Source organism: Durio zibethinus, chromosome 11, assembly GCF_047325235.1.
Source record: "Durio zibethinus cultivar Kanyao isolate XHJ-2024 chromosome 11, ASM4732523v1, whole genome shotgun sequence".
NCBI classification, from domain to species: Eukaryota; Viridiplantae; Streptophyta; class Magnoliopsida; order Malvales; family Malvaceae; genus Durio; species Durio zibethinus.
The window spans coordinates 21659006-21683583 of NC_143172.1; the positions used below are offsets into that span (position 1 = coordinate 21659006).

Sequence of the window (24578 nt, forward strand, 5' to 3'; positions counted from 1 at the left end):
GGCTTTAACTCACCTATCCGTAAGTTCTATTTGCCTCTCTCAATGTACTCGCTTCACAAAAATTGTCTTTTTCTTCACTTTCTCCCACTTCTCACTTTCCTTTGTCTTCAATATTTAGCTATTTTTTAGATTTTTGCTAAAAAATTCTTCTCATCTCAAATCCTTTTTGATTTCGGGTTACAGTTTTATATTTTTTCTCATTTTTTGAATATATATTCCTTTCCTTTAATCTTGATCAAAATATGAAACGAATTACACTAAAAACCCTTTGGATTTTGTTTTTATTTTTATGTAATTAGGTTTCGTTTTGCTATAGAAAATTTTAGAATTTGGTTTCATCATTCGGAAAATTTTAGATTTTTTAAAAAGTTTTAGGTTTCGATTGATTTTATTAAAAAAAATGAAATTAAGTTTTATTAATTTAGACATTTAATTACTCGTCCAATCCACATTTGATGACGCACATTTAAATATTTAAATCAATAAATCATCAAATAATTATTTGAAGAAGATTTAATGCTATGTAATAGAAGTCAACACCATGTCATTTGCTCCGCGATCATGTCATCGGATTTAACAATGAATAACACTTTTTTTTTTAATAATATTAAGCATTTAAAATTTTTAACAACATGACATTTTTTTTCACCCTAATTTAAAAAAAAATGTTTTTTTTTCTTAAGCGTTTTTGGCTACAGCAATACTAGACTGGGCCTTAGTCTGCTTTCAAAAGCATCAGCCCGTATCCGCCCTCTTTATATCCTTCATTTTTTTTTTTCTCAAAAACCATTAGCTTAATTCGTAAAACCAACCAATTCCCCCCGGGCCGCGTTGGAAAAAAAAAAAAAGGATAAACAGTAAAAGAAAGGTCAAAAGACGCGAAGGGGAGGGATGAGAGTTTGGCGTGCGCATACTTCCATGGGTCCTCTCAGTTTAACCCCATACCCATTGCCAAAGGCAGCAGCGGCTACTTATTGCTGTTGTTTCCATTATGGTTTTCCAATAAAATCCAATAATAGGAGAAAAGTTCCTTGTGCTATTTCGATTCGATGCTGTGCGTCGGCATCTGCATCCAAATTCAACAACAAGAATAAAACCTGCCAAGCTGAGCCTGGGATTGATAATTTTGTGGTGGTCAATTTTTATCGCTTTGTCTTCATCAAAGACCCTCAACACGAAATTGCAAAGCACCTCACCTTCTTAAAGGTTTATCTTGTCTGTTAATTCCTTTCCTGTGCTCTACCAAGCATTTCATCCTTTTTCTTTTCCAGGGTTTGGACATACATGGCCGAATCTATATAAATGAACAAGGGATTAATGCACAGGTATTCTTCAGTTGCTCCATTGCGTTTTTATTAATTAATAATTGAATAAAGAAAGAGTAGCTTGCAAATGGTAATTCTTGCTTCATTTTTGACTTTTTACAGTTATTTTTCAAATATAAACTACAGAGATTTAAGTTATGTGTAATGCATATGAACCTTCTCATATACTTTTCTATGTATCTTGTACATTTTTTTTTCCCTATCTTCATTCAATCCTCTCTTTGTGCTTAGTTCTTCTTGCCAGTTTGATCGTTTTTGTTCCTTTCTTTTTCCTCTTTTTCTCCAATTCCTCCTTTTCTTTTAAAATACTTAAGTTGTCAAATAGCATATTGTTTTGAAAAAGGAAGGGCAGAGTAGTTCTTGAATGCAATTAAATTATTGATGGTAATGATAGAAAGTTGCAGAGCTTGGTTCAGTGTATGATGCCTACCAGATTCCTTAGAGTAATTGTTCATGTTTCTCTTGTATCTTATATCTATATACCAATAATTTTGTCGTCTGTGCGCCCCTTCTTTTGCAGTACAGTGGGCCCTTCAGAGATGCTTTTGCATATGTTGAATGGTTAAAAGAAGATGAAAAATTTTCTGATGTACTAGTTCAGACATCTCCCGCATTGAATGGGCATGCCTTTCCGAAACTAAAGCTGCGATATAAGCCCTCACTTGTACAAGTAAGCAATATGATTATGTGTGTTTCTGTCTTTGCATATCTGCTAATTCTTTTCGAATTTGGTGCATTCCATTTCCTTGACATTTAATTGTGTTATATTCTTTCTTCCCCACTGTAGCGTACACCATATGCCTTTAGTTAATTATTCTTGTAATGCCAACCTTTATTTCTTCGTAGATTTTTGCTTCTAGAATATTCTTTCTCTAGATTACAATTTTGTTTGTAGTTTTCTTAGAAAAAATCCCATTGGCCAGGACAATTTCATTCTCTTGTTACTTAGAAATTTCGGCATCATATGAGAAGAAGGGCTTGCAGGGGTACTTAGAAGAAACAAAGGGGTACTTAGAAGAAACAAAAGAGGCAAAAAGAGAAAATAAATCCCTATAAGGCTATAAATCTCCAAATTTGAAAAGCAAACAAAAACTCAAGTGATTTAAGTCAAACAAGTAAACCATGTATCACATTCATGTTTTCAGTTGGTAGAAAATGATCTCTTCCCACAAAAATACAATTTCTTAATGGCATGTTTAACTGACTTAAATTGAATAACTAATACACTCTCACCAGTACTGAAATCCTAACATAAGAAGCACATTAATTGTAACTTTATAATTTATAAAATAGCAACCTTTCATTTAACCTTGGTATGCAAATCGTAAATATATTTGGTAAGGATTCAACTAACTTAAAAACATGAATTTAGGTGGAAAGAACAAGATGAATATGTACAAGATTCAAAGCTATTAACACTCTCAACTGGTGTTGCCGATATGTAGATGAACAAAGTTATTTTAAGTAAATAAGGGGACACTCTGATTTTAGAACTTGGAACTTTGAACTTGGAGTTGGACGACTTGGATTCAAGTCTTGTGGAGGGGAGGCTGGGCATATGGAATGGGAGGGAGCTATCTCTCTTTTTAATTCAAGCTGATGGGCTTCTAAAGGTATTGAAAGGATAAAATAGTAGACAATTAAGTCCTGGTTACCTTGTTTCTCTCACAACATATTTCAACCAGTTAACTTAACAATGTTTAGTTACCTCTATTTGTCCTACATGTTGTATCTTGAACCTTCAAATTGGTATTTGTGGTCTAACTTTATGGATCTGTGTTCTTCCGGCTAGGGGATGATAATGCAGAACCATCTGATTTCATTATTAGAGTTTTACTTATGTTTAGGTTGTATATGGAAGTTCCTATTTGTTGAACTTGGGTTTGATGGCTATAATTATGGACATTTATCGTTTATCTCATTGATCTGGATGTTTGGGTATTGCAATACTCTTTTTTCAGCTCTCTTTTGCTCAGTACTCTTCACTTGTCTCTTCCCTTTCTCGATCCCTTGCCTACAATGCTAGATTCATCATGATTGCCTTTTCTCCAACTTTGGTGTTGTCACAATCAGCAGCATATGCTCCATTGGTTTTGGATTCATATCAATTACAATTAATTGCATATAGCAATGAAATCTCAGCCATTTATGGATATTTGGTCCATGTGTGCTCTATTTAAGTACTAGTTGGGCCTATGAAGTATGGATGCTTAAAAAACATAGCATTGTAGTGTCTTATCATGCTTGACACAGATACGCCTCCAATACACTCGAATATGTATATGAAACCAAAGGACAGGCCAAAAATATAATAAACTATCAGGACATTGGCAAAACATGACCAAAACATGCCAGACATGAGTTACATACATTGTTGAAAGGACAAAAGATTGGTGCGAAGCCATTTTCTGAAAAGAGAGACAGAGGTGAAGAGAGAAACTTCAAGAACAGTTTGATTCCCTTGCTCTGGGGTTACATTAATGATGGAAGTTTGATTGAAAAGGCTCAGAGTAGAGACGAAAGTTTGATTGGAAGGTGATGTGATCAAGGAGTGGAAGGAGTTTTGATGTTGCATTGCAACTTGGCTGCTGCTTCGTTGGTGAAGATGGAGAAAACCGGTTTTAGAATATGGATTATATTGGGTTGGGTCAAGTAGGCTTTTGGTTGAAAGGTTTAGAACTTAGGAGATTACACTTTCAAAGCCTCTAAAGCTATTGGGCCAGATTAGTTTGAAATATATCGAATACACGTATAACATGTGTATAATAGTAATCCTGTAATAAGGATTTGCGATAACAAAATATTCTCTAAATAAACTTTGTAAGATTTGAGAGACTTTTTAGCATATTTTTGTATACTTTATTCATTATCGATGAAATTATATATAATAAAGAAACATTAAAACATATTTTTTTAATTGGCATATCTATGTATCTTGTGAGCAAGGAAGCACAAACACGACATCCACCTTCCCATACTGGTGTTGTACTGGTGTCCAACACGGACACATCGCTGACACATTGGAATACGTATGGGACATGTTGGGACACTGAATAAAAAACTTAGACACAGTCTTGACACAGTCAAGACATGCTTGTACACGGATTAGGTGACGGAAAACAGTGAAAAAAAGGGGATGGAGGCCACGGTTTTTTGGTAGATGTGGGCTTTTCTTATTTTTTTTAGAAATCTAGCTGGTTAGGAAGATAGAGGAAGTGGAGAGGAGTTTTGGCTATTTTTTGGTTGAAAATAGCTGTCGCCAGATGGTGGCTTGTGTGATGGCAGGTTTCCGAAATTCAGGCTGTTGCGTTGGCTGTCAGCTAGAAGAAAAGGAGTTTAGAGTGAAGTGAGAGAATGAGAAAGGGAAGGAAAAAATGAAACAATAAAATTGGGTTATATATAATAGCACCTAAACAGTGTGTTTTGGAAGGAAAAAAAAAGGGAAAAAAAGAAAAAAGAAGAAGAGACAGGAAGGAAAAAAGAAAGAAAAGAAAAAGAAGAAAAAAGAGAAAAGAAAAGGGAAAAATAAATTGTTTAATAAATTTAATATTTTATAATTTATTAACATTAAAAATAAAATTAATAAATTAATAAATTTGTAATTTTGTTTATTAACTTTTTCCTACGCAATTCTAATTGCATTTATAAGTTTATTTTATTTTATTTTTACACACAGCATTAGTTACATTCTAATTTGTTCAATTTATATTCATATATAAAAATTATGGATATAAAAATATATAAAAATATTTTTTGTTTTTGTGTTCTGCTGTACCCTTGTTCTTAGTTTCTAGAAGTTGTTGTGTCATGATGTCCTTGTTGTGTTGTAACTGTATTACATGTCCGTGTTTGTGCTTCCTAGCCTGTGAGCTATATCTATGCTTCCTAGATGTGCCCTTGCACTATGGATGGTTAGGATTGAATAATTATAGGAATTGCTGTGAAAATAATTGTAGGTAATTTGAACCCCCAAGTTTTGGTTGGTTTATATATTCAATACAACATGAAAGTATTAAATGATAGTTATAAAGTAATATTATTCCTTCAATTAGCATAGTGAATAATTCTTTATCCTTTAGTAAGGTTTTTGTGTATTTCTCTCCCTTGAATTTTCTGTAAATGTTGCATCTATGAGGTCATCCTAACTACAATTACTTGTTCTTCAGTTGGAAGGGGGAATTTCTCACCTCCCTTTGCTTGACCCATCAATGCAAGCTAAAGCTATTGCACCATCAGAATGGAGAAAAAGACTGGAAGCAGTAAATGACAAGAGCTATATTCTGTTGGACGTGAGAAATGGTATTTGGAAATCTCTTGATCTGGATTGTGTTAGTTGGAATTTAGATATCTCTCCCACATATTGTGTTGTTACACCATAAATTTTACATTATTGCATATTGAATAGAAAAGGTGAAGGAAGTTTGTCTTTCAAGTAACACCTGAAAAAAGGAATCTAGAAAAAAATTGGATAGGTTGTTGGCAATATTCGGCTTTTCCATTTTTATGTGCTACCTTTAACCTAAGCTCTGTCTGATGTAGGATAAACTTTTTGCCTAGTATAATGGGTATCCTAAACTCTGCGAAACATGATAATGTACTTAATATTGTAAGGATAGAAATAGTTTTAAAAAATACTGTACTTTTTACGATGCACAAATATATACCATAATAAGACATAATGATGGCGTGGTTGGAAAGAGTTTGTGATTAGGTAGAGACTAGGTCTTGCAAAGAATTAGATGATGATACATAAACAAGTAAAGGCATCATTCTGACTTCTTTATGGTTTTTACAATTGTGGTGAAAGGGGTTATGTATGAAGCATTTTTGTGAGACAATGATTTCCATGAGTAAATGAAGTGTTTCTTTTATTGTGCTTTCGAGAGGTGCTTCACCTGGAGCGAGATTAGAGATATAGAAAAGGAAGTCAAACCATAATTATGGTTGGCTTAATGAGCGAATTTAGGAGAGAGTAACATTGATCAATCACAGCTGAAAGGCTGGTCTTCTGGTTTCTAGTGGCAGGAAATAGAGACGACAAGTTCTGAATTATTGTTCCTGGAAAGCTGAAAAAAACTAACTTAGAGTTCTTAGATAACAGAAAATTTAAAAAATAAAAGTCCTCCTACACCTTTAAATAAGTCTTGTCTCAACATTCAAAATTATATAAAGATATTTGCCTGAAAAGAGAGAAAAGCCCCCGAAATGCAAACCTGCTATGGTAACACAAACATCAGAGTGAAAAATTGTCTTGCTACTGTAGTGTAAACCATGATCACATTTGTTTAATTCATGCTCTTGCATAATTTGGCTTGCTAGTGTAGTTGCTAGCACCTCTTGGAAAAAGCATTGCTACATAATTTAAAGGTGATAAAAGGGACAGTGCGCATGGAGTTCAAACATTTACAGGTAGATGGAATCTAGGTTCAATTTTGGTAATGAAATACCAGACCTTGATAAGGGATCTTGGGACAATGTCTAAATTGGCTTGGATTGGTTAATTAAAAGGCTTCACTAGGGGCTTTCTTTGGCAAGCTGGTTTGGGGTTGTGTTCAATTACTGCACACGCTTGAGCTTATTGGTTATGGATAGGTAGGAAAAGTTGATTTTTATTGGCATCTCATTGGTAGAACCCTCCTTCATTTTGATTCAGTGTTGAATGGGGGATATGTGTCTGCTTTTATTAACTACAGTTGTGTTGTTTTGACTAGATGAACTTTTTTACCCTCTCTATTTTGTATAGTTTTACTAGTTTACATGAGTTTGAAAAGGTTTTGACTTAAAGGATTCATCTGAACCTGTGAGCTTGTTATTATCTTAGTAAAAGGAATGAATGGAAGAATTCTTTTTTTCCTAATATATGCCACATTAAAATCACTTTTTCCTTGCTAGAAAACTGATTATCTCTTCCCCATGGAGTGATAGCTGTCAGGGTTTTTAAACCTCATATTTTCTTCCCTTTCTGGTGTTATGCAAAAGCATGCTTTTAATATGCCCACAAAACTTTGGCTTGCTTAATCTTAGTTGTGTATTTTTCCACTTTTTTTCTTTTTTAATGTGAGGGTCTCTCATCCTTCTTATTTATCTTCAATTATTTTCATATACCATAATATGTTATCTTTTGATGTTGAGTGACGTAAATAACTTGCCTACCATTCTGTGTTTGTGTAATCTAAGCAAATTTTTGTTCTAAAGATAGCTATGCTGCAAATTTTTAGATTGTTTTCCCTTTCCCTTCTTAAATGGTTAACTTCATTTTTGCATCATTTTCTTTGCAAATTATAATTTTTTGTCTTTTGTTCTCAAAGGTTTTCTTTCCTAACCAAATAGATGGAAAGGCTTTACTTGTATTTTAAATTTGTCCTTTATCTGTTCCTTGCTCTGTGTGCTAGGGGACAGGTGGTTGTGGGTTGGCTCGAGGGGCAGTTATTAGATTGTTGTCTGTTTCAAATTCTTATATGGTGAATGAACTTGTTGGCATTTTCTTTTTTTGCAAGTTATTATTACTTTTTGTTCTCAAAATATAAGGTGGTTGTCTTTGTAAAAGCAAATATATATGATGCTTTACTTAAATTTTAGATCCATGTTTCAGCTAAAGCCTGCACTGTGTGCTGATGAAAAAGGGCAGTTTGGGGTGGTATTTTAACCATGTTGGCATGAGGTGCACTTGTCGAACTCATGAACTTTTGTGCAACACCTATGGCTTTTTCAACTATTTTATGGTGGTCACTTAGGCAATAAATTACATCAATAGACTGCACACAAATGGTTAAAAGAAAGTGCAGGTGTTCTTAAGTTTCAAGAAACTGATTCAGATCATCTTAAAACCCAATCAAATGAGTTCAGCTGCATCGGTTGTTTAATCTGTTTGCAAAATGAAAGACCTTGCTCTGTTTATACAGTTCTGAAATGATATCATTTTTAATTAGTTTTATGCAAAATCTTTTATTTTTTTTCTTCCTTTTTCTTTGTCTGAAAAACCTCCTCTTTAATAAGATGCATCCTTTAGCCAATATAATGTGCTTCCGGAAAAGGGTACACCACAGGTATTCAATACTTTCTTCCCTTTGGATAAGTGGATTAGCAATTTTTGCCATTTATAAATTGATTCCTTTGAATCATTTTGTTTTGAAGGTCCAAGTGCTTGGCCGATTCCCTAAAATGAATTCTCTAGTTATAATTATTGCTAAAAATAATTTTGAATCTTCCCTCAAATCCTTTTTTGTTGATTTCTCTCTCTCTTTTTTTTTTTTTTTTGGTTAAGAATCTGAAATGGAAAATGTAGAAATTCTGGTGCTAAATAGAATACAAGGATTACTTAATAAATAGAATCTTTTTAAATGGTGTATAGGTACTCTTGAATGAATACTGACTAGTGTTGTAGGAAAACACTTATTTACAGCTAGTTGTAATCTTGTAATTTGTATATTTATATTTGTATTTATAGAATTAAGTATTTATATCCCTAGAATTAAGGACAGAAAATTAGGATAGACAACCCCTCAATTATAGAATCAATTTTAGGAGGATTAGTTTCCTAGTTTACCTACTAGTTAGTTATATGTAAACCTAAGGTGCTTGTATAATTCTTAGGAGCAGTTTTTCAATATACATTCAGTTTTACCCTTGGTTTTCCACACGGTTTTATTTTTTAGTTTCTCCACAAGTGTGCCTACCATAATTCATGGGAGTAATTAACTACAAAGCCATCATTGTGGGACTGTATTGATTAATGTAGATAACATTTGGTTGAGGAACATTTCCTGTTTTGCAATCAAGTCACGAGTTTTAAGCAGTAGAGAACTGTCAACTCTCAACTAGGCTCTTACACAGAGGCTATAGTCATTCCTCGTGGAAAGAGTAGCAAATGGAGGCAAATAATTAGGCTATAATTGAATTCATGGTGTTTTTGGATTATTAGATGTCCCACTCAGTTTGGTTTAAGGAGCATCAGGGGCTGGGACAAATTTTATGATTTCAAGTTCTTGATACCATTGTTAGTAGTATATGTTTTGAGGATATTTGGTGCATGAAGCTCTATAGTCAGCTTTTTCCAGGATTGTTCCTTATTGCTAAAATGGAAACTAGAGTAAGGCGATTTGAATGATTTACTCTATTTATAGGATGAAGTTTCTGTATGTGGCTACATTAGAGTCACTCTTGAAACCAAGTAACCAACTTCGATCACCTTGTTACATTTGTTGGGTGTTGGTGCATGTCATGATGTTAGATTTGAATTTGTGGAGTGTTGGTGCCTGTGATGATGTTACAAATGTATCATAGTAATAACCTAATTGGCATTCATTTATCAGCAAACAGATGCCCGAGTTCAAATTCCCCTTCTTCAAATTAACAATTGAAAAAAGAAGTTAAATATGTCTCAAGTTGAATTGTTACCATGACCAAAGTGCAATAAAAAAAGAGTACAAGTTGAGGTTTTGGCTAACTATTAGAGAAGTAATGGTTTACTATAGAACTCTTATAGAATGTTTCTCGTTATTCTCCTATGAAAGTTTGAAGATGTTGGGATTCCTTGATTTTAGGTTATGAATGGGATATTGGTCACTTTCATGGTGCTCAACGACCGGATGTGGACTGCTTTAGAAGCACTTCATTTGGACTATCTCCAACTGAGGTAAGCTTGTATGATGTTACTTTGTTGACTTCAAATTTTGGTTTTAATATTTACACATGGGGGCATGCTTAAAACCCTGCTAGCCAGCAAGTTTGTTTAGGGGGGTTTTTCTTAAACAGTTTTCTATTGGTGTCCAAAATTCATGAATTTAACAATTAAAACAAATTAGAAGTCATATTATAAATAAATAGAAAGATTGAGGAAACTTTAAATTGGGCAACCTAGGAAGGTTCAAAATTTGACGAAGAGGCCATACCAGGATTTAGGTGATGAATTTATGGTAGTATTCTCCTAAGAATAAAGTGGTAAGTTGGTTGTAGAGAGTTCTCTTGATGTGGAGTAAGTAGGCTTTGCCATAGTTTCTGTAATGCCTTCCTTTTATTGCATTGATGCATTGCAAGAAGCAGAAAGTTTCAAATGCATGAGTGAGACACAGACTCAAGTAGCTAAAGGAAGTGGATACTTGATACTTCCTTTTTACTTTTTCTGTGGGGTTCCATTGGGTTTCTTCGAGTCAATGATGCTCTTAACAGTCTTTTGCTTTGCCACTAGAACGTACATGCAATTGTCAAGAAATGCTAATAAGATAAGTGAAGGAGGACATCTTGGAGGGCCAAGGCTTTTTATAGCAATAACCTGAAATTCTTAAGGAAATAGCGGAAATTTAATAAACAAAAGGGAAATAGAAAAAAAAAAAATCCATAAGCGTATACTTAGGATTCCTTGATTGCATCAATTAGTATCATGCCCCAAGATTGGGACATAACACAACCATATCACCTTGAAGTGAAGACAATTTTCCTTAAGCAACACTCCAGAGTTATAAGAGATTGTACGTTCTATCATTGATATAAAAGTCCTTTATAAAGTCTTACTAAAACTTCTTTATACATCACATTCACATTGGTAAGCTAATACATTCTAATTTAAAGTCTCCAAGAGAAACAATCAAACCAAATACTGAAGAAATCTGATTCTCCTACATTAGTGCAGATCTGATTCTCTTACATTAATGCAGCTTGATTTCCTAATTTGTTTTGGGAATATTTGTTATTTACTCTTCTGATTTAGTCAATTACTCTGATTGTGAAGTTTTTAGGGATTTGTTTCTATTTTAGAATAGAATAATTTTCTTTCGTTATATTATTTTTTGTTTTCTATTTCATGTAAGTTATTTTCTAATAAGAAACTTCACCGTTCCTATTTATTTAGATGTATCCCTTCATTGTAGATAGAATAAGAAGAAACAAGGACAATTGTTCTTTAAGTTTTCTTCATGGTATCAAAGCAAGTCGGCCTGAACCATTAGACTGTAGCTACACAAGTTTCCATATGGCTAGCAGGACTGAGAACTCTTCTTCTGCAGAGGTATGGCATGAGGAAAGTTACAAAGAGCTGATGCTCCAATAAACCCTTCAAAACAAGTCTGCAACATTTGGAACTAGTTTACTAGTACAAAAAGGTAATTTCCTAAAATCCTCGAGTGTTCAATGAGGAAATACACAATCTTGGATTGTTGATTCAGGAGCATCAGATCACATGACTGGAGATGCATCCTTATTCAACACATATAGACCTTGCTATGATAGCTCTGCTGTAAAAATTGCTGATGGCTCTCTCTCATAGGTGGCAGGAATAAGTACTATTGTAGTTTCGAAAGACATAACACTTGACTTTGTCCTCCATGTGTCTAATTTATGCTGTAACCTACTTTTTATTAGTAAGCTTACGAAAGATAGATGTTGTGCCACTAAATTTTTTTTCAACTTGTGTGAATTTAGGAATTGGGCTTGGGGAGGATTATTAGCCGTGCTAGGATGTGTGCAGGGCTTTACCTTCTTCAAGATGATGCACTTGAGAGACCACAAGACTTTTGTATAGCCTTAGCCACTAGTACTAATAAAGATGACCTTATCATGTTATGGCATTATAGATTAGGACATCCAAATATTTTTTACCTAAGAAGGCTATTTCCCTCATTATTTAATAACATCTTTAGAGATTTTCAGTGTGAAATTTGTCAACTTTCTAAGCACATTTGAAATACCTACCCTAGCCTTTCCTATAAATCATCTTAGCCTTTCTCAATTATTCATAGTGACGTTTGGAGGTTGTCACGAGTTAACAATATCAAAGGTTCTAGGTGGTTTGTTACATTCATTGATGAGCATACTCGACTCGGGTATTCCTTACGAAAGAAAAATCCGAGGTTAGCCAAATCTTTCAAAACTTCAATAGCATGGTACAAACCTAATTCCAAGCCAAAATCCAAGTCCTAAAAACTGACAATGGAAGGGAATACTTCAACTTTATTATCAGCCCTCACCTCACCAATCATGGCATTATCCATCAAAGTTCTTGCATTGACACTCCACAAAAAAATGGGTTTGTCGAACGCAAAAATAGACATTTGATAGAAGTGACTAGATCCCTCTTTTTGACTTCCAATGTGTCTAAATATTTTTGGGGAAAAGCTGTCCTCACTACATCTTTTTTGGTTAACCGAATGCCTTCTCGAGTTTTTGGTTTTAAAACACCTTGTCAAACCCTCCTTGCTTTTTACCCATAAACTTGGTTGATCGTTTTCATTCCCATCAAACTTTTTGGCTACATTACCTTTGTTCATATTAGCCAACAAAACCGCAGCAAGCTTGATCCCAAAGCCTTAAAATGCATCTTCCTTGGTTGTTCCCCAAACCAAAAGGGCTATAGGTGTTACTCACCCATCACAAAAAAATTCTATAGCTCTATGGATGTCACCTTCCTTGAGAATCTTCCATACTATAGCAAGAATGATATTTACGGGGAGAATACTACTCGGGAATATCAATTCTTAGTTGTTGGCTCGCCAATTTCCCAACCAACCCCTTCAAAACCAGATTCCCAACTAGCCCATTTAAAACCAAATTCTCAACGTATCCAATCTATTAGCCATGCAGATTTGAAAACCCAACTTGTTTAGACAACTTTTGACTTTTCAAACCCTAAGGTTATTCAAGAAAAAATAAAAAAAATTGATAGTCTACTCAAGGAAGCAAAAATCACAGGAAGAAGTGGACAACTGTACATAGCCTAGTACTAAAAATCAACCTAATCTGAGTCTCCAAAAACCTGAAACTAACATAGGTAATGTCCCTATTGAATCTAAAATTGAAACTTGTGAGCCAACTGGTGACCTTGATATTCCTAATGCATTAAGAAAAGGTGTGAGATCGTGCACTCGGTACCCTATTTGTAAGTACATCTCATATGATAGGTTAAATCCAAACTTTTGACCTTTTACTACTAACCTTGACAATGTGCAAATTCCAAAAAATATTCGAGAAGCCCTCAATGAACCAGATTGGAAGGTGGCAGTTCTTGAAGAAATCAAGGCACTAGAGAAAAATGGGACATGAGAAATTTTAAATTTGCCTAAAGAAAAATACCCGGTTGGATTTAATTGGATCTTCACAATAAAGTACAATGTAGATGGAAGTATAAACAGGTTCAAAGCTAGACTTGTTGCAAAGCGGTTTACTCAATCCTATGGGATAGACTATGAGGAGACATTTGCTCCTGTAGCCAAACTCAATTCAATTAGAGTTCTATTGTCACTAGTAGCCAACTTGGATTGGCCTCTCCACCAACTTGATATCAAGAATGCATTCTTAAATGGTGACTTGGAGGAGGATGTCTACATGAAAATTCCCCCCTGGTTTCAAAAGGCAAGACAACATGGGCAAAGTGTGCAAACTTCGGAAATCTTTGTATGGATTTAAACAGTCTCCTCGAGTTTGGTTTGAATGGTTGACCAAGGCAATGAAGAGGTGTGGATTCCTTTAATGTTAGTTTGATCATACTATGTTTGTTAAGTTCACTAATGAAGGAAAAAGAGTTATTCGTATTGTTTATGTGGATGATATCATAATCACTGGAGACAACAAGGAAGGAATAGATAATTCAAAGAAACTCTTTGCAAAGGAGTTTGAAATAAAGGACTTAGGGTTCCCTAAATATTTTCTTGGGATGGAAGTGGCTCGGTCTAAGAATGGAATATCAGTGTCTTAGCGTTAGTATGTACTTGATCTACTAAAAAAAAGGGGCATAATTGGATGCAAACTTGCCAATACACCCATGGACTCAACTAATAAAATTGGAAGTGAAAATGGAAGCTCTTTTACGGACAAAAGGCAATACCAAAGACTGGTTGGGAAGCTTATTTGCCTCTCCCACACAACTTGATATTGGGTTTGCAGTAAGGATGGTGAGTAGAAACATGAATACTTTAACCAAGGAGCATCTCAAGGTTGTTCATCGCATCCTACAATACTTAAAGAAGAGTCTTGGTCTGTATTTTTAGAAGTCAATGGATAAGCAGTCGAGGTGTAGACAGATGCTGATTAGTCTAGATCAGTAATAGATAAAAGGTCCACTATTGGATATTGCACTTATGTTTGGGCAATTTGGTCACTTAGAGAAGTAAAAAGCAAGTTGTTGTAGTTAGGAGCAATGCTGAGGCTAAGTTTAAAGCAATGACCCATGGTATTTGTGAAGGAATTTGGCTGATGAGGTTACTTGAAGAATTAAAAGTTCAAATTGTGACGTCTCTGACATTGTTTTGTGACAATAAGGCTATTATAGGAATTGCTAAAAATCCTATTTATCATGATAGGACCAAGCATATAGAACTGGACCGACATTTCATAAAGGAAAAGATAGAAAATGGGTTGGTCAAATTGGCCTATATCCTTACAAGTTCACAAATTGTAGATATTTTGACTAAAGCTCTTCCTAGAAGCATTTTTGACGCATTGAAATCCAAGTTGAGTATGATTAACATTCATAACCTAGCTTGAGGAAGAGTATAGAAATATGATTCTCTTACATTAGTGAAGATTTGATTCTCCTACATTAGTGCAGCTTGATTTCCTAATTTATTTTGGGAATATTTCTCATTTACTTTTCTGATTTAGTCAACTATTCTAATTGTCAAGTTTTTAGGGATTTGTTTCTATTTTAGAATAGAATAATTTTCTTTCCTTTTATCATTTTTTGTTTTCTATTTCGTGTAAGTTGTTTCCTAATAAGGAACTTCACTGTTCCTATTTATTTAGATGTACTCCTTCATTGTATATAGAATAAGAAGAAATAAGGACAAATGTTCTTTAAGTTCTCTACAAATACAAATCCAAGTATCGTTACATCTCAAAAGATTTTTAAATAGCTAGTAATATCTCAATACCAAAACAATCTCCCAAATTAGGTCTCCTAGCATCCCACCAGTTTAGAATTTTTACCACTAAATCATTGGAAATAAATTTTAAGAAGGGTATGACCAAATCACAACTCAACAACTATAGTCTCACATTTTACCAGATCAAGCATTGATTTCAATTTATCATATAAGGCATTCAAGAACATTAGTTAAATCATGCTATCAAAACATTTAAGAAATTATTAAAGAATCATTATCATTTCAAAATGTGTGATTTCACAAATCCACAAATCATTTACAGATATGAATCATATCAAAAAATGGCATCAACAAATTATAGATCTAGTCTTTAGAAATCTTAAGGTTTCATTATCTATATCATTAGCTACGATCACTACTATAATCTGTGACAACAAGCATATCGAAAATATAATTCTCATGATCATTACTAACAATTATAACCTGTTAGAAAGGTCATATGGAAATTACTAAAACCCAATAGCAAGGCTCTATGGTAATTATATAACCCATTAGCCTGTATGTAAGCTACCATTACCCATTAGTGGGGGTAGTAGAACTACTTTTGGTGTTGATTATCCACTTTCCATGGATCAAATCATTAGAAAACTCATATTCCAATTCCGTTTGGCTTGTTAGAAACTAGATTCAACAAGCTTTCTAACCATATAAAATTTGAATAGTAAAATAGCATAGATTAAGATAGGATTTAGTTGAAAATCATACCATCTCGTTCATACAAATGATGCTCTACCTAGTAAGATGTATGAAGTTATCTTTTTTGAGTTGTGTTTTGCTCATAGCCTCTTTTACATTTTAATATGATTAAGTGGTAAGAGCTCTAAATTAGTGGGAAGCCAGGAGATTGAATTTGGTAAATTATCTTGTGTAATGAGACATTACTAGCTATTTGAAGATCTTTTGATATGTAGCAATACTTGAATATGTATTTGGTTTGTTTTGTTTCTTTGGGAGACTTTAAATTTGGTTGTATTGGATTTCAGTTACGAATTTTACTCGAGAACTTGCAATGAGGATATATTAGAATCCTTTTACATGAATGATAGAAAGAATCGCTTAGTATTATTTTGGCACATTGTTTAAGGTAATATGGCCGTATTATGTGTCGATTTTGAGGTGTGAGACTAAGCATCACATCTAAGGTACCTTGGGAGTCACACCTAATATTTGATTGCGTCACACAAGCACAATAGTAATAATGCTGAAGAGTCTTCTATCATAATCTCATAATCTCCGGAAAATAGAATACATTGATATTTTTATAGGCTATGACCAAGCCTAATCTGAAAGAACAAAAACTACTAATTCAAGTAAGTTGTTAAAAGAAAATTATTAACACTCTAAAAACTCACAAATTGTACACTTAAAAATGATATGGATATACTTTTTGCCATAGTGGCAATGTGATATGTATCGATATTTTCTGTTCCTTTTTTTTTTCTTTTGTTTTTAGGGTTTTGCATCTTTGGTTATGAATGCAGGCTATTATCTCTACTCTGATATTTGTAGGGTGTTGCTTCATATCAGCTATCACAAGTTGATCAAGAAAAAATTGATATTTTGATGTGTTGTACTTGACATTTGCAGGGTGTTGCATCAGATCAACTATCGCAGGTTGATAAAGAAAAAACTGATATTTTGATGTATTGTACTGGGGGTATACGTTGTGATGTATATTCTACAATCCTAAGGTAGCCTGCTGTTCTGTTCCTTTTCTTTCTTTTCTGTTACATTTTATGTTTGAAATTTAGAAGGTTTTATAACTGAATTAAAAAATACACGATTCTAGAAAGGACCATATAAAAACATCTAAAAACTCAAACAAGCACATCAAGTTACATATCTAATATTTCAACAATAAAACAGTACCTTTAAAGCAAAAATTAGAGAAGTAAAAGGAATGGCATAGGCTCAAGCATGGTATCTTAATTCTAACTTAATGCGTGTACTTTTAGCATAGTGTGTCCAAGATACCACTGTCCAACATCACTGTTTAAAATTCTTAAAGGCATTCTCTAGTTAAAGAGAAAGGATGGGTAGGAAGCCTAGAAACGGGATATAGTCCGACATGATAGAGACAATGGTATGGAACATGGTGGGTTATCACAATAAAAACATATTAGAAAAAGAGTAGGAATTCACTTATACTAATGTAACTTTTATATATTTTTGGATCTTTTGATTAAAATTGCTAAATTTAAAAATATTATTTTGATATAAATGAGTCATAGATTTAATTTTTTTTCCAAGGGTTCAAAAAAAAAAAAGAAATACATTAATGTAAGTGGATCCCTCCTTTTAAAAAAAATATAATAATATATTTTAATTTATTTTTAACTAGGTAGATAGTAAAAAGTCTTTTACAATAAATAAAATCAATATAAAACAATTTATATTACATTAATCGATTGTTAAGTTAATTTAATTATCTTGCAAATATTTTTCTAAATATGTTGCACCTTACGTTTTGGGCTTTAAATGTTGAAATATGTTTAGACCAAATGCTATGCAGAAAAAGCTTCAAAATCTGTTAGACCCTACAAAATTATATACCCGAGGATACATAAGACTTTTTCCACATGGCATCTCATGATTTTTTTTTCTCAGTTAGCAACCTATGATTAAGTTCTGTATCAGACGGATTACACTGTTGATTTCACCTAATAAAAATATCAAAATTCCCTTAATTAAAAACAATCTTATTTATTCACCTTTAAGGGTATTAATGGATAACGTTAACAGCATAACACTCTATTGGAATTAAACTTAATTATATAAAGCTAATTGAGGAAAAATATCGAAGGGTGCTATGAGAGAAAACTTGATATCATAAACGGTGTTAGTGAAATTTAACTTCTTTTTCTTGTCTAACTACATAAGAAATGGAAGGCCAAAAGGGAAACAAAAAGGGTAAATAATGTATCCCACATATTGGTGATGTGTCTGTTGAACATGGACATGACACTTATATGTAGGGAATGAGGCTAAAGAGGGAATGCTCAATCAAGTAATGATGTAACTTCTACTTATAGTAGAGTGGGATAATGATTATAAAATACATCTTACCTGTGATTGAATTACTTTGCAATAGAAAAAATTGTCCATTCTAACAAGGTGGTCCATTTTTTTTTTGTTAGACAACAGGGTTTCCAAAATTTGTACACCTTGGAGGGAGGGGTTTCTCATTACCTCAAAACTGAAGGTCCGGTAAAATGGGTTGGGAACTTATTTACGTTTGACTCTCGTCTTTCTCTCCCACCATCTGCCTATAACCATGAAGGGATCATCAAAGCCAGCACAACTCAGCACGCTTTTGACAGTGATAGATTTGGTAAATGCTACGTTTGTGGTTCACAAGTTTCTGAGTTAAGGCATCGGAACTGTGCAAATCCTGACTGCAACTTTCTTTTCCTGTAAGTATTTTCTCCCCTTTTATTGCATACTTGGCATGCATTAACTTATTAAGGTTTAGTTCTCGCTAGATACATATATGCTACCTAATTATAACCAAAACACGTTTATTCTGGCTGTTGTTTCTGTTTAATGAAAATGCATAAGATTGTTAGAAAAAAAGCCATTAAAAATAATTCACCTACATACTATAATCTATTATATCACTGTTTTGGTTCTAGTAGTTCTAGCTTGTGATTTTAACTCTTGAAGTTAAATCTATGGACATCTGGGAATTCTTGAAAGATTCTGCATAGAGGGCTGATGGCAGCCTATTCATAAGTTTTTTTGGGCCAATCTATGCATGAGTTTTGGAAGTGAAACTTTTGATCTCCATAATAGAAAATATAATGTTTAGATTAATGTGAAATTATAGTTCACGAGGTAAGTCAATTTTTCTTATTGTATTTCTTTTTTTTCTCTTGATGTTTGAACTTTAAGCTTTCTTACTTTTCTTCGTGGTTGTCATGTTTAAGGTTCTATGTTTAAGAAAAAAATATATTTCTAAATTAATGTTTGAGTTTTACCTTTTCGACTAAATTTTTTCACATTTGATCATTTTTATTTATAAATCATTATTAATTAAAATTAAAATTTTTTTTTTTGGTTCAAAACATTGAGTAAAGTAATATATATTTGTTAAATTTTAATTCAATCAATCATTTAAAATAATTGACCTAAAATTGAAATACAGAGACTAAGGTTCCATTTGTTTCACAAAAAATGATTTTCGCACTTTCAGATGTTTGTTTGATGAAAAATTGGTTGATCAACAAAAAATGACTTTTTGACAAATAGAAAAGGAGATCATTTTTCTAGAAATTATCTTACAGGGGAAGATATTTTTCAAAAAAAAAATTGTCTGAGTAGAATTATTTATCAATACTTTTAAGCATAATTATATTTATAAATAATATTATATAAATAAATAATATACTATTAATATAATATAGTAATAAATAATATTATTAATAAATATTATAATAATATATTAATAAATAATATTATTAATAAATAATATACTATTAAGATAATATATTAATAAATGTTATTAATAAATAATATTATAATACATTAATAAATAATATAAAGAATAATAAATAGTTTTATTTTAAGCATTTTTTTATATTAACATAATAATTTAATATTAAATATTATTATTAAAATATAATTATTTTTTAATATTAATAATTTTAATATATTTTAATAATAAATAATTTTTAATATTTTAATAGTTATATTAATATTATATGAAAAAAAGATTTTTCATAAAATAATCAAATAACAAAAAATATTTTTTATTAACTCATCCAAGCAATAGAAAATCTTTTTCAATTCAACAAATATAAATATTTTTTAGAAATTATTTTTCGAAAGTCATTTCTACAAAACAAATGGAGTCTAAACTACTTTATTATTATTTTTTTCATATAGTACACAAATCCTCTTAGGTACTTTGATCATTGGAAAAAGAGTAGGTTTTTTTGAATAATAGAACAAACAATAAACTTTTCTATTAAATTAAAATGTTTTTACTTGCTTTTAGTTTTTCACTTTTAAGTCAAATATAGCAATATTACTGAAATTCTGTGTTCATGGATCAGTCTAGGTCGGGCCAAGCCTAGTTGCCACTTTAAAAGCTTTGTCCATAGTCCTTGGCTTGCCCATTTAAACTCGAATGAGCTTGATATTATTCAAAATACATTAAAAATTTTTTTTTTATATTAATATTTTAATTTTTAATATATTTTAAAACTAAATTTAAATAAATATTTTTATTAATAAAAAATAATTTGACTAGACTTGGACGTAAAAATCCATGTACAAGGTTTCGCTTGCTAGCTTGATGAGTAACTTAGCGTCTCAGCCTATGGATGGCTCTACTTAATTCTCAACTTCCATACCTAATAGGCTTCAATTGGATATTGTTCTCCTAGGTCAATTCAACATTACCTATAGGTGGTCATGGGATATTATTAAAATGATTTTTATATAGTCCAAAATTCAAAGCCCAATTGGCCTAATCAAATGTAAGTGAGTTCATATGTGATATGTCCTCATAATTATTTAACTGTAATTTAAAATATTATATCATGTCAATAAAAAAAATCATAATAGACTTAATTGTTTGAATCTAATTTTTAAGCATTAATTTTCTATATGATTTGGAATATGAAATAAATCTAATTAAGTCTTAGTTATTCATTTCAATTGCCTATTCTAATCTTTTATTCAATTTTACTCGGGTATTGTCATATTAATCACATAGATTTCAACAAGAATAGTTAATAATAATAAAAAAATGACATAGATGAAGTCGGCACTAAAAGGAAACTTACTAGACTAAATGCTCAAATTAAGATTCAACTTTTACCAAATATTTCTTTTTAGGATCAAACCTTCTGTTGTGTTCAATTTAAGATGTTATCTTTCCACAATTGTTAATTTCAACACAAATTCCAACCTTGTTGAGCATGTTTATTTTGCACACTCTTAACTCTATTATTATTTTACACATGACATTTTTTTACTCCTGCCATTGCCAAGATGGAAAAGTTTTTTTCCCAATGGCAATTGAACTGGAATTTTGTCCTTCTTTTGTTGCTTCTTTTCTTTTCTTGTGGTAAGGAAGAACAAGTTTTTTCATTCACTTGGCAAATGAATTACAGTAGGTCAACAAATACACAAGCTAGAGAATTGAATCAATTTGTATTCTAAAATCAAGCTATAGAAAGTCCTATAATGAAGTAAATTTATTTACTTATTATATTTACAACACTTTCTTTTCCTTTCTTTCATTTATTTTATTTCATTCTCTTTTCTTTCTAAAAAAGAACCTAGTTGCAAGAGGTTTTTTCAAATTGAATTGAAATGGGAAGCTAAGAAACCTAAGATCGGAAACCCTAGGTTTTCATTCAAAATAAATACAGAAAATTTGAAGCTAAGAAACCAAAGATCACAAACGCTAAAAATATTGAGAGAATTTCCATTTGGATCAATCTTCATCAAACCCGAATCTAAAATCACTAGCCATAAACCTAAAATTACACCTTTTTTTTTTTTTTTTCTTTTGTTAATAAAAATTATAGCTTCAAACCCATTCCAATGTCTTACCTGAAACCATCCATCTAAAATCCCACAACCGATTATAATCTTATCTCTAACTAAAACCGAATCTCATTTGCTTCCATTTCTTAGAGACCCTAATTCTAACCTCGAACATACAACAAAAAAAATAAATAAATAAAAGGGAAAAATAGTTAACGGTAGCCAAACCAATATTTAGTGAGGTGTGTGAATAAGTGACCTAAACAAAGAGGGAATTTTATATGTGGCAAAAGTAAGTGAAATAAAAACTTCATGGTTGAGTAGGGAATAGCAAGGGCCATATTTGGCATTGCAACCTCGTATTGACATACTAGGGGTTGGATCGAGCCTTGCAACGTCGAGGCAGTGTATAGTGGTAAATTGTAGTATGACACAGCACTAGAAGGCCAGAATTCGCCCCGTAGCAATGACCGTTGCTTGCAATGGCCACATCTAGACCAAGACTCGAAGTCAAAAGGGTTGGTGGTAGTATGACCTGCAATTATTTCTTGTGGAGAACTAGGAAGAAAAGGAATAAATAGAAGGAAAGAGATAAAGTAAAGAAAAAGAAATAAAAAGAGAGAACAGTGCTAGTACATTTGTGATAATCTGCACATGGCATTAATTTTTACCACATTGTCATGCCACCTGCCCAAAATATGACAGAACATCTTGGCATTTAACCTTTCCATGTGACTTGTAGGGGTGTAAGATAAATGAGCTCAACATCAGTGAAATTTATCCTATATTAGAAAAAGATTAAATCTGATTTTGAGCAAAATAAAAATGCTTAATCCTGAAATGAAACATTTGATAAAGGTATGATTCTAATTTGAGTATTTAGTCAACTTTTAAAGGGAAACATATGATTGAATGAAAGATATTAAATTTCTAGACGAACATGGGATTCAAGTGAAAAAAATATTATTCTTTTTTTTAAATCACTACGACGAACATATACTAAACCAAATTAATAGTGTGTCATTTATCTTTTTAATCAAATTAATATTTGAAAGAAAAATAAAATTATATTTAATTTAAGTTTGAGTCATTTTGGATTAGCTTTTCATGTCTTTTGAGTTTAATTTGGTTTTAGATCAATTTGGTTTGAGTTGGATAAATTTTTCGAATTCAAATTACCTTTGGGAGGTTTGCTATATTTGCACCGATACATGCAAATGCAATATTAGGTTTTAAAATTTTTTAATCTGCTTAGGACCAAAACACTCCAATACCTAACTATTTCATAGCTTTGTGCTTCCCCCATCACATCCTAATTATCCGCTCCATTGACCTTGTGCTTTTGGTATTAATCTATAATGGTTGCTTTTTTTCAATCTTTTGTTTTTGTTGTTGTTGTTGATGTTTTGTTTATTCTTTACATTTTTTGGTTGATGTCTAAATTTGTTTATAACCTAGACTTATATATTTTGAGGCCTTGGAGTTTTATTTGCTTTTAATTTTCTTTTGATTTGGTAATGAGTAGACGATAAGTGGTTAGCTTGGTTATATTTTGAAGCCTTCCTCGTTCAAAATTTCCTCTTCTATCCTCTTCCTATGTAAAGAATAGGTGGCGTTTGACTCGAAAATCTGAAAAAAAAAATAAAAAACCCTAAAGACCCAAAAAAATTGTCGAAGTCAACGTTTTGCTCGTTTGGAAATTGTTGATGAATAATTATTGGAGTTTTGCTTGTTTGAAAATTGTTGATGAATAATTTATTTGGAGTTTCGCTTGAGTTGGTCAAGAAAAATTATTAGTTGATAAGGAAAAATACATCCGGTTAACTCAAGAAAATTTGGATTTTGCTTGAGGAACTATGCAAAATTATTGATGACAATGAAAAACTGTTGACGATAATGATAAATTGTTGATTTGGTTATGAATATTTAAATGTTTAACTAAGGTTTTGGTTATATTATTTTATTATTAGATTTATTAACTTTCAAGTTTATGGCATGAATATAAGGATTTGTTTTATAGTTTTTTTCTTTTTGGAATTTGAAATTGTCTAAATTTGAACTTTAATTGCTAGAATTAAGAGTTTAATATTTTATTAATATATAACTCATGACAGTTGGCAGATTTGTTTTATAATTTAACAAAAACTTTGAAAGTGTTTTATTATCAACCGAGCAGCAAAAAATTTTGCTCATGGTATCAAGCAAATAACAGAATATCATATTTTCAGGAAAATATCATATTTTGCTCACGGAAGCATCAAATTTTGGGGAAAATGTTTTTTAACATAAAATATTTATTTTCCACAAGTTCATTTTAGCTTTAAACAAACGGAGGTTGATTGGATTTATCTCTACTGTCCAGATGTTGTGCAAATTGTGTGATGGATTTGAGAGGATGTTGCTGTTATAATTGCACGACTGCCCCTCGTTGCAGACCTGTTTTGCCTGGGTTTCAAAGATACAAAAAGTGGCATGTGTATCGAGATCTACCGGTCCAAGCTCAGGCTCAATGAAAATTTCATGACTACGATTTGAGGTGACCATTCATCATCCATGACAATTTTATCATACCTTGTGTTTTTGTTAGTTTCTCTGTACCATTGCTTTTTCTTTTTGTTTCAAAGTGATTTTTTTTACCACTTGGGACTTATTTTTCTATATTTAAATTTGATTTTTTATTTTTTAATAATAAAAAATATGATACATCAATATTATAAAAAAAAATTAAATTTATAATATTAAATACATAACAATAAAAATTTTCTGATATGGCTGTAGTAACTAATTGAAGCAGTATTTATTATTCAGTTTATAACAACGGCGAAATACCCCGCTTTTGGTAATTTTTTTTATGCATGCTTTTGGTAATTTATTTGATTAATAT

At 31.9% G+C, this 24578-nt stretch overlaps 1 protein-coding gene across 2 annotated transcripts; it reads left to right on the forward strand.

The window, feature by feature from the left end:
- Positions 1-814: 814 nt before the first annotated feature.
- Positions 815-24333, forward strand: LOC111289775 (Rhodanese/Cell cycle control phosphatase superfamily protein). Of its 2 annotated transcripts, XM_022881089.2 has the most exons (8): positions 818-1206; positions 1272-1325; positions 1846-1995; positions 5492-5624; positions 9869-9960; positions 16784-16887; positions 18334-18609; positions 24057-24333. In XM_022881089.2, the coding sequence occupies exons 1-8, from the start codon at positions 892-894 to the stop codon at positions 24205-24207; spliced, it is 1275 nt and encodes a 424-aa protein (XP_022736824.1). In that variant the 5' UTR covers positions 818-891; the 3' UTR covers positions 24208-24333. The 2 variants fall into 2 exon arrangements, with proteins under 2 accessions (XP_089624432.1, XP_022736824.1); XM_089768306.1 differs by lacking the exons at positions 5492-5624; positions 9869-9960 and having other exon boundaries at positions 815-1206.
- Positions 24334-24578: the final 245 nt, after the last annotated feature.